Source organism: Balaenoptera physalus (genome assembly GCF_965194825.1).
Source record: "Balaenoptera physalus genome assembly, chromosome: 1".
Lineage (NCBI taxonomy): Eukaryota > Metazoa > Chordata > Mammalia > Artiodactyla > Balaenopteridae > Balaenoptera > Balaenoptera physalus.
The window spans coordinates 166702244-166712015 of NC_138882.1; the positions used below are offsets into that span (position 1 = coordinate 166702244).

General features: G+C 53.8%; 1 protein-coding gene across 3 annotated transcripts in view; it reads left to right on the forward strand.

Annotated features, from left to right (window-relative positions):
* Positions 1-9529, forward strand: part of GRIK3 (glutamate ionotropic receptor kainate type subunit 3) — a 234903-nt gene extending 225374 nt beyond the window's left edge. For 2 of the 3 annotated variants that reach the window (XM_082421905.1, XM_082421906.1), the window contains one exon: positions 93-2889. In XM_082421905.1, coding sequence (XP_082278031.1) covers positions 93-670 — 578 coding nt within the window. In that variant the 3' untranslated portion in view covers positions 671-2889. Of the gene's footprint in view, positions 1-92; positions 2890-2944 lie in introns of those variants that run through there. The other variant, XM_082421907.1, reaches the window with a different exon arrangement.
* The last annotated feature ends 243 nt before the right edge of the window (positions 9530-9772 follow it).

Genomic DNA, 9772 nt, shown 5'->3' on the forward strand with positions numbered 1-9772 from the left:
GCGATGGTGTCTGGCACACACCAGGGTACTGACAGGGGCGCACAGGTGGACTAAAGGCTGCTGACAGCCAGGTTCCCCTCTCCCCCACTCAGGCTCCCCATACCGGGACAAGATCACCATCGCCATCCTGCAGCTGCAGGAGGAGGACAAGCTGCACATCATGAAGGAGAAGTGGTGGCGGGGCAGCGGGTGTCCCGAGGAGGAAAACAAAGAGGCCAGCGCCCTGGGCATCCAGAAGATTGGGGGCATCTTCATCGTCCTGGCCGCCGGGCTGGTCCTGTCTGTGCTGGTGGCTGTGGGCGAGTTTGTATACAAGCTCCGCAAGACAGCAGAGCGAGAGCAGGTAAGCCCCCAGGAGCTGGGGCCTGCGCAGGGAAGGGAAGGAGACGGAACGGGGTCTGCGCTGGTTTCAAACCCCCTACGTGCCAGGTGCAAGGTGGTGTCTGATCCCATCCCCACCGTAGCCCACTCTGAATCCGGTCCACCAGGAAGCCCTGCCAGCCCCACCTCTGCACTGACTCCGAGCATGTTTTCCCCTCACTGTAGCTCCACACCAGGCCACACCCATCCTCTCCAGCTGGACCATGCACCAGCCTCCAGTCTGGCCTTCCTGCCTCCACTTTTCCTCTCGACCAGCTGCTCTCCATACAGCACCCAGTGCCCTGCTTAAAACTTAATTCAAACCATGTCATTCCCTCCCATAAACCCCTCCAGGGTAATTGTGGAAGCTTCGTGATGCTTACATAGGGGTTCATTATACTCTTCTCTCCACTTCTGCATATATTTGGAAATTTCCATAATCAAAAGTTTAACCAAAAAAAAAAGAGTTAGGAGGACCGGCCCAAGCTTGCTAGGTTCAACCTGTCTGATTAATTCATCAAGTGTGGTTAGGTAGTGGTTCTGGGTCCCAGTAGCAAATTGGAATCACAGGGAGAAAGTGTTTTAAGTGCTAATACCCTGGCCTCACTCCCAGAGACTGTGTTTTAATTGGCCTGTGGTAGAGGCTGGAATTGGCTTCTTAAGAAAGTGTACAGGGTGATTCAAATGTGCACCTTGAGTTGAGGGCTACTGGGCTGCGGGGACGCTCCTCTCACAGCGAAGTTCAAAGGGATTCAGGGCAACTGTGGAAGGAGATTGCAGTTAAGTCATATGTATAAGATGCACTTACACATCCATCCAAAATTAAATGGAGTCCTTTATAATCAGGAAGCTTGAGTTAGCAAAGAGGAGGGGCAAAGATAATTCTGGGTGTTCAAGTTCACATGGGTATAAGAAAAGGGACATGTTCCCATATTGCTGGGGGGAGTCCAAGAGGGTAAGTTTCTGGAAGGTAACTTTGCAGTATGGCCAGAGACTTTAAAAGTGGCCACGCATTTTGACCAATTTCTCCTTTTAGAAATGCACCCAATGGAAGTGGCCAAGGACATGTGCAATTTTATTGACAAGGTTGTTTGTTGAAGTGTTAACTATAATGTGAAAAAACCTAAATGTCCAATAATAGGGAATGGTTTAAAAAATTATGATACATCTAAAAATAACAATCAGATTCTTTGGGTTACATTAGAATTACATTACAATTGGAATGAGCTCCAAATTCCACCGAAAAGCCTATGAGATCTGGTCCTTGCCCACGTCTCCAACCTCCTCCTTCCCACCCTTCCCCCTCACTTACTCTGCTCCATACACACTGGCCACATTTTTAGTCCTTAACCAAGCACATTTCTGCCTCAGGGCCTTTGCACATGCTGTTCCATCTACCTGAAATGCTCTTCCCCCAGAGCTCCATATTCTTAGCGTCTTTTGGTCATTCAGCTGAAGCTCAAGTAGTCTTCCCCACCTATTCCCCCTCCCCACCCCACTCTATCCCATTTCACTGCTTTATTCTCTTAATAATAGTTATCCCTCTCTGAAATTATTTGTTCACATGTTTATTATCTATTTCTGTCCCATCATTAGACCATGGGCTCCTAGACCATGGGCTAGGACCTTATCTGTCTTTTTCACTGCTGTGTGCCTAACACCTGGAACAGTGCTTGGCACAGAGTGGGTCTCAGTAAATAGTCACAGAATGAAGAAAGGGAGGCGAGGAGGGATGATGTCTGCATTTAGTGGGGAAGCAAGGGGACACTTGGCAAGGTCACACAGCTGGTAAGAGGCAGGGACAGAATTCAAAGCCAGGTCCCCCTTCCCCTTCACCACACAGCCTACCTACAAACCGTCTGAGTGCTGATGCCCGGGCCTCCCTGAGCAAGTTGAGGCATTGACAGCCCCACTGCCTCCTCGACAAGCTGCAGGACAATCTCTGGCAGCTGGTCTCATAGGAGCCACTGTCATCAGATCTACCTGTGGGCTGTGCTGCACTTGAGCTGTCCCTCTTGGATATCCACAGGGACCCAGGCCAGAAGAGGCCACTGCCACCCACAGCCCTACAGGGACCTGCCTCCCAGTTGAGAAATATGTACTGAACTTCCCTGAGTGGGAGCGCGGTGACCCCTCCCCTCAGTTGGAAGCCCTTCCAGCAAGGTTATCCATATATTCATCAAATGTTTCTTAAGCACTGACTCTGAGCCAGGCCTAAAGCTGGGGGCTGCGCTCATAGGGATGAAACTGGTTGGTTCCTGCCTTCAGAAGCTAGTGGAGAAAAGTCAGGCGGGTAAATTCCTCGGACATGAATGTGCGTGCCAATCAGAGCCACAGTTGGCTCATCAGTAAAATGGGGCTAAGATGATACCACCTTAGACTCCAAACAAGGACGTGATGTTTTGTAGGCTGCTACTCAAAATAATCACCTTACAGGGGGCAGGAGGCAGGTGGGGTAAACGTGTGAGGGAGACCCGGTAGCTTTAGCACAGGCTCTGGGAGGAAGGGGAGGAGGTGGCTGGAGTTGCAGGGTCGGGCCTCACCCATGTGCCCCTTGCCCTCCCACCCCGTACCCCCACCCCAGCGTTCCTTCTGCAGTACCATGGCCGACGAGATCCGCTTCTCCCTTACCTGCCAGCGTCGGGTCAAGCACAAGCCGCAGCCTCCCATGATGGTCAAGACTGACGCCGTCATCAACATGCACACGTTCAACGATCGCCGGCTTCCGGGCAAGGACAGCATGACCTGCAGCACATCGTTGGCCCCCGTGTTCCCCTAGGCACAGGTGGGGCGGGGACCGCAGGCCTGCAGGCAGGGCGGAGGAAAGCAAAGGAGACTGGAAGGAGCATCCCCAGTCCCCATACTGGGCTTGGGGACCAGAGCTGATGCCTGCCTGTTGGGCCAGGAGTCCTCTGCCCTTACCTACCAGGAAACCAGCAGGCCCCCAGGCCAGCTGCTTGGGCTTCACCCTCGTCTTGTTTCTTCTATGGGTTTCTAAAGCTGCCAGCCAAGACAGCCAAGGCCAAAGGAAGCACATGCCTCTCTCAGGCCAAACTCACCTGCCCCTCGACTCTCTTCTACAGTCAGAAGTTTCTACCATGGCCCTGCAGGGGCCAAAGAAAATGAGAAACATCTCTTATATTGCCACTCCTTCCCTGTGAGCCCAGGCCTCCTGGAACTTGACTATGAGACCAGAGACACAAACCTTGGGTACCTTAAGGATCTTATAGTTTGGCTGCCAATGGGAGCTGAAGATGGAGATGGCCACCCCACATGCCTGGGCAGAAGGAAGACTTCATCCCCCAGGGGCTGCTTATGTGGTCCTGATCTCCTGGACTTGACACCACCCATGGCAGCCCCTGTTTGGGCAAAGTTGAAGGCAGAGAGCCCCATAGGGGAAAAGAGGAGTTTGGAGTCTGGGGGAGAGGAGGATACACAGAGACCGCCATTTTGAATTCTTCTGGACAATGTCCCAATGGGTCCTACTCTTCTAGGAGGTCTCTAGGAGTGGAGGAGTGCTCAGAGCAAATTCTTCCCCACATTCCAGCCAGAGGAAAGAAGACCCCCTGAATCTCTCGCAAAGGATGCCCAGAGACTCAGACAGTATTTGAAGCCCAGAGGAACAGTGGATTCCATGTGGAAATCCCTCAGGCCCTCAAGCCTGCAGATTTTACTTTGCTGGTGACCAAGCTGTTTTCTAAACCCTGGTGGCATTAGGGAGCTTGAGCTGTTTGCCATCTACTCTTCAGCAGCTCCCCATTCCTGGCCAGTTGACCTTGACCTTCTCTGTCATCATGGAAGGAAGAAAGTAGCCTAGATGGAAGTGAACGTCATCACCCCTCCTCTAAAGAGGATCATGTCCTATGGCACAGGCTAACTTTGGGGTAGATGGGGAAAACCAGAAGGGCCCTTAAGAGCACCTGGCCTCCTGGACTTGCCAAACCTAAAGATACTCCCCAGGAAAAGAAAGAGTTCAGGAGCAAAATAGCCTCCCTGATAGAGGCCCCCATGGTGGGCAGGGAGAAGCTGCCTCCTGGAGAATTAACCAAAGACCCCACACAGAGACACAAGGCCGTTATGGCCCCTGGTCTGTTGTCCAGAGCAGTTGGGACCTTGTGGGGTTTGCGGATTCAGCAGAGAAGTAGTAGCAGATGAGGTACAGTGAGGGGTTGACCAGGTGATCTGTGGGTTCCAGCTAGCTGTGACAGATACCCTAGAGGTCTATGACTCTAAGATTCTGGGAGAAGAATGAGACATGGAGGGATTAGGAGCAAAGTGTCCTTAAAGAGAACACGATGGGGCCAGCAGGGCTGCCCATGGCCAAGGGCAGAGGGCAGGCTTTGAGCAAGGGAAAGGGGCCTGGAGACTCTGGACAGGGACCCAGGAGATACCAGCCACACCCCTCCGCCACTCTCCTGTTTCTGCTTGGGGACCCTGGTTAGGGAAGAGCTACATTTAGGTCTCAAGAACCTTCTCAGCTGGGGTGAAGGGTAATCTCTGACTCCCCTCAGGACTGCCCAAGCAGGAGAGCACAGTGGACTCCTGTGATAAATACCGTCCCTCCTCCAAACTGAGCTGCAGGGCCAAACCGACTGGTTCCCAGAATCACCGTGGCTCCAACAGGCTGTGTGCACTGGAGGTGGGAGAAGAGGGCTGGACACACCACGTAGCCAACACACGTCGTGATAGGAAAAGCCATGCTGTGTGAGCTCCTGGGTGTAGGAGTGTGTGTGTGTGTCTGTGTGTGTGCGCGCGCATATATGTGTATCTTTGTCTTTGTATGTCTCATCTTTGGGGGCTGGGCATGAAGGGCAAACTAGGACAGGCAACAGAGTCCAGGCATGCAATAATAGGAGAGTCCTTTGGGTTCTGACGTGTGTGTGTGCATGTGTGTGAACTCGGGGTGAGGGAGACAAAATCTGGACCAGCAGCAGGACCCCATACATGTAAAAACAGGAGAAGCCATGTCATAATGGGGTTCTGGTGAGTATACATATGTATGCATGCGTGAACGACTGTGTACGCTTGTGTGTGTGTGCCTTTGTGCACCAAATGGCAGAGGGTGGAGAACAGAATAACACCTGCAAACATTGCCAAATATGTTTAAACGGAGAAGCCATGTCATCAAGGGGTCCATGTGTGAGCGTGCGTGCGCATGTGTGTGTGCAGTGGAGGGCGGAACCAGACAGACACGTAGCACAGGGCAATGCATGTTGTATGTGAGAAGCCACATGGGACTGGCGTTCGTGTGTGTGTGTGAGTGGGCTCACATATGTGTTTTCAAATGCACGCATATGTTCCAGCTCACAGCAGGAGCAGAGACGGACAATCAGGAAGGCAGGGAACGAGAGTCTGCAAACACTTCTCTCGTGGAGAGATCATTGTCACAAAGATTTGCCGAGATTGCATAGGCATGGGCACGGGGAGACTGGCCAAGCGGAGGCGAAACACTGCTGGGGCTCACGGCCAGTGACTTCTTTGCTCTCGGTAGAGTGGCCCGTTTGAAGGGAAAATGACATTTTTTTGGCAATTGCCAGATAACCAGATTCTGATGAAGGTATTGCCGATTTTTTCTCACCAACCACAGACATGAACCACTCTCTTTATCCGGTCTAATTTCATAGCACGTGCCCACATCCATGTTCGTATCACACACACGTGTGTGTGCTTTTGTGTGGGACATGCCATGAATGTGTCATTTCTTCTGAGGCTATGCACATATGTGGACTGCGATGGGAAGGGCGACAAGGAGGTGGAGCGGGTAGGAAGAGCTTCATCAAAGGAGGAGAGAATGCTGGAAATCAGAGGCACAATTCAATTGGGAAATCCCCCGAAAGGGACTGACATGATTTCTCGAGTCCTGCACAGAGACGGGAGGACACGCGGCCTGATCTCGCCTCGCATTCAAGCCTTATGTCCGTGTGTGTGGATAATGTCCAGGCTCTGCCTGATGACCTGTTTGTCTCTGAGACCAGCCCAGCGTTCAGAGTGCAGCGGAGCCTGTTTCTGCCCGCATGTGAGCTCTCTCTCTCCCCGGGGTACTGAAGGTGCCACTGCATCTTGGGGATGGGGGCCAGGGAGCTATTCCCAGCAAGGCGGGTCATGTGGAGTTAAAGTTCAGGCCCACCTGCCCGCGGACGAGGATCTGAGCCGCAGCAGGTGCACGTGGGCCGGGGGAGCACACGGAGGCACTGAGGTCAGTGGCTGGGAGTGACGGAGGCATCAACACTGGTTTGGATGGAGCAGAGATGAGACCGGCCCGAGCAGGTGCTGGACCGTCCCTGTCTGGCCCCGCATGCCAGCCCTGAAGAAAAGACTCCCCTACCTTCTACCCCCATCCCCTACCCCCAAATGCCAGTGCCTCCCCTCAGCCTGATCAAAAACTGGCCACATTGAGGGGCAGCAGTGAAGACACACACACCCCGCTAAGACCATAGGGTCTGGGGCCATGAGGGCTCCTTATCTCTCTCCCCTTGACCTGTATTGGTCTCTTTTCTATGGACAGTTAAGAAAACCCTGAGAGCTTTGTCACCATTCAGGTGGCTTCGAGTGTCTCTCAAGAGGGGTAAGGCCCCCTTGGCTGAGGAGCTGACTCAGTCTCTGAAGTGTGGAAGCCACCGCCCCGCAGCCAGGACTGCGCCTCTGCGAGCTGAGCACACGGGCTCCCCGCAAGGCCCCGGGCACCGGCGGAGGGCAGGTCCGGGCCAGGATGGAGGAGGGTGGCAGTGGGGGGGTGAAGGCTCCAGATGGTTGGAAGTCACTCCCCTCCTTAAACTCCAGGAAGTCAGAAGTCAGACGCAGGCACACGCCCACCCAGAACGGTGGGAAGCTCCCTCTCCCCATCTTCTTGCTGGCCTGCTGCGTGTGGGCTGGGCGCCGCTGCTTCATCACTCAGTGTGAAGCCCACCCCTCCCCGAGCCCTTCCCAGCTCTCTGTGCAAACACCTGGAAATAGGACCCACTCTGGCCCACGTCCGTGGTCCTGTGTGGATAGCCAGCTGGGAAGGGCCTTGCGGTCTGGACAAACAGCTATATGGACTTAACATCTGAGATGGGCCCGGCCCCATGGACAGACGCAGGAAGTGAGCCCAGCTCTGTAGACGGGCCTCTGGAACAGACACATCTGGAACAGCCCCAGCCTGGGTGGACACATCTGGAGCGGGCCCAGATGCTTGCCACGGTAGAAGGGCCCTGCCCTCTGTCCCCAGGCCAGTTTGAGTCGAGCCTTCATTTCAGTCCTGGCTTTACCCTGGAGTTAGAAGTTCAGCGCTGAGGCCATACATGAAAGTCACAAAACTGTTTTTGATAGAAGGTTAATGTTCTGTACATTATATATATGAATGTAAAAAGATATATATATATATATGCTGTATGTATATATATATGCACAGTGTATATATGACCCGTAGCCCATGTGTATACGCACCCTTCCCCGCACGTCTGCACACGGAGTGTACATAACCCAGCCAGTATGGGTGGGGACCAGGTGAGAGATGGGGGCTGCAGCTGCAGAGTCTGGGATGGACGCCACCTGGGGCAGGGGCTGCGGAGAGCCCCGTGGGGGAAGGGAAGGGTCTGCGTACATCAGAGCTGCAGACCCTGAGGAAGAGGGGCTGGCGGATGGCCCATGTACAGCTAGTGCCTCCTGGGGATGGGCAGGAGTGGCCCAGGGGCCTTGGCTGCATCTGAGAGGGTCTGAGGCAGAACAGCTGGACCTGGGTCTGGGGAGCAATGTCACACCAGTACTTGGCTCCTGAGTCTATATGACAGCTCTGGTCCCAGGGCAGTTAGCAGGGAGCTGAAGGGCTGGGAAAGAGGGGCCCACTGCCTAGACCAGCTCTCAATACCTGCCTGCCCAGCCGCCAGGGAGGTGTCAGGCTCTGCCTGGTATACCCTAGAAGGCTGGAGTATTCTAGGTGGCAAAGGCCTCTGCCTCACGTTCTCAACCACATGCAAAGGCACAGCTCACAGCTAAGGAAAACCCTTTTTAAAGAGAATGTCCCCCTGGGCATTGCCAGCGTGCCAGTCTGACGTCCCTGTGCCCTTAGGTATTGACCTTATCCCCCTCCCCTGTCTTCTAGAACAGACCTCAGATCACCCCACAGTGTGTCTCTGTTTTACAGATCAAAACTCTGAGGCCTCCAGCAGCTATAGACCCAGCAATTCCAGCCAAGAGTTTGTCCCACCTCAGACAACCTCCCCAGCCCCATTTGACCCCAAGGTCAGCTGTCAGGGAGTGACTGGGGAGCCAGAGATGTGAGCAGAACAGTGACATGGGGTGAAAGAGGCGAAGCCAAGAAGGCACTCCTGTCCGAGCACAGCCCAGTGCCGTCTGCCTGCCTTCTCTCCCCTGCTGCACCTCCCCCTGCAGGGCAGTTGGCAGGGAGCTTGCGCCTCCCTCCCACCCCCGCAGTACCCGCAGACCTCCACCCCTGCCCCGCTCGGATCCGTCTGTTCTTCCCATTCCAATCCTTTAGCTAGTGGTCCTGTTGCATCACAGGTCAGAGCATCTCTGGAGCATGCAGGAGAGAAAAGGTCTGGAGTGGGCTTGTGTGTGGTCAGCAGCCTGCCCTCTGCTTCGGCCCCATGCATCAGACTGGTCTGCACTTAACTCTGGGTCTGCCTCTGGGGCCCTGGCCAGAGCACATCTGAACCCAGAGCCCTGAGGAAGGGTCTGTCCTGGCTCCAGGACAGGAATCAGAGGCTCTAGGGGCCCCCATGCCACTGTGCTCCAAGCCCCCAGCCCACCTCTGCCTGGGCCAGCTTCCTGGCTGGGCCTCCCACGATGGGGACTTGGGTTCCCAGCCCCTCAGCTGAGCCCCCAGACAGCACCGTGTGAGACCACTGTCCCACCACCCAGACCAGAGTGCCTGGACGCCCCCCCAATACCACTCAACATGGTTCCCACACACTGGTCTCTGGGCCATTCAGGGGATGCCCTTTGTGGACATGCAGAATTTCTATGAATATAGTTTTTTGTAAACATTTTGTAATAATTTGGGTTTCATAGTAACTGTGTTACTTGCCAATCATTCTAGGCTGATGTAAATAAATTTCCAAACAAATCCGATTATTTTCCTTTTTAAGACACTGTGATATATCAAAGTGCACAGTTTGCTGTATGAAGTAATATGGTTTTAAATTTTAAATAAAGAAATGTTTCTAGAAAACAGGGATCCCTTGAGATGCGTTTTCTGCTTCTCTTCTCTTTAGAACCAGAGGGTGCTGGCAGTTGAGTTGTGCCATTCACCCGGGGCTGACTGTGTCCTGGGCAAGGGACCCTGGTGACGAGCAGGTGGGTGACTCCAGCCCAGGCTCCTGGTTCCCATTTCAGATATTGACATGGGACATCAATATTGACATCATCTGACCTCTGTCTTCCCTTCTCTTGGGCACATTCCTCTCCAACTCAT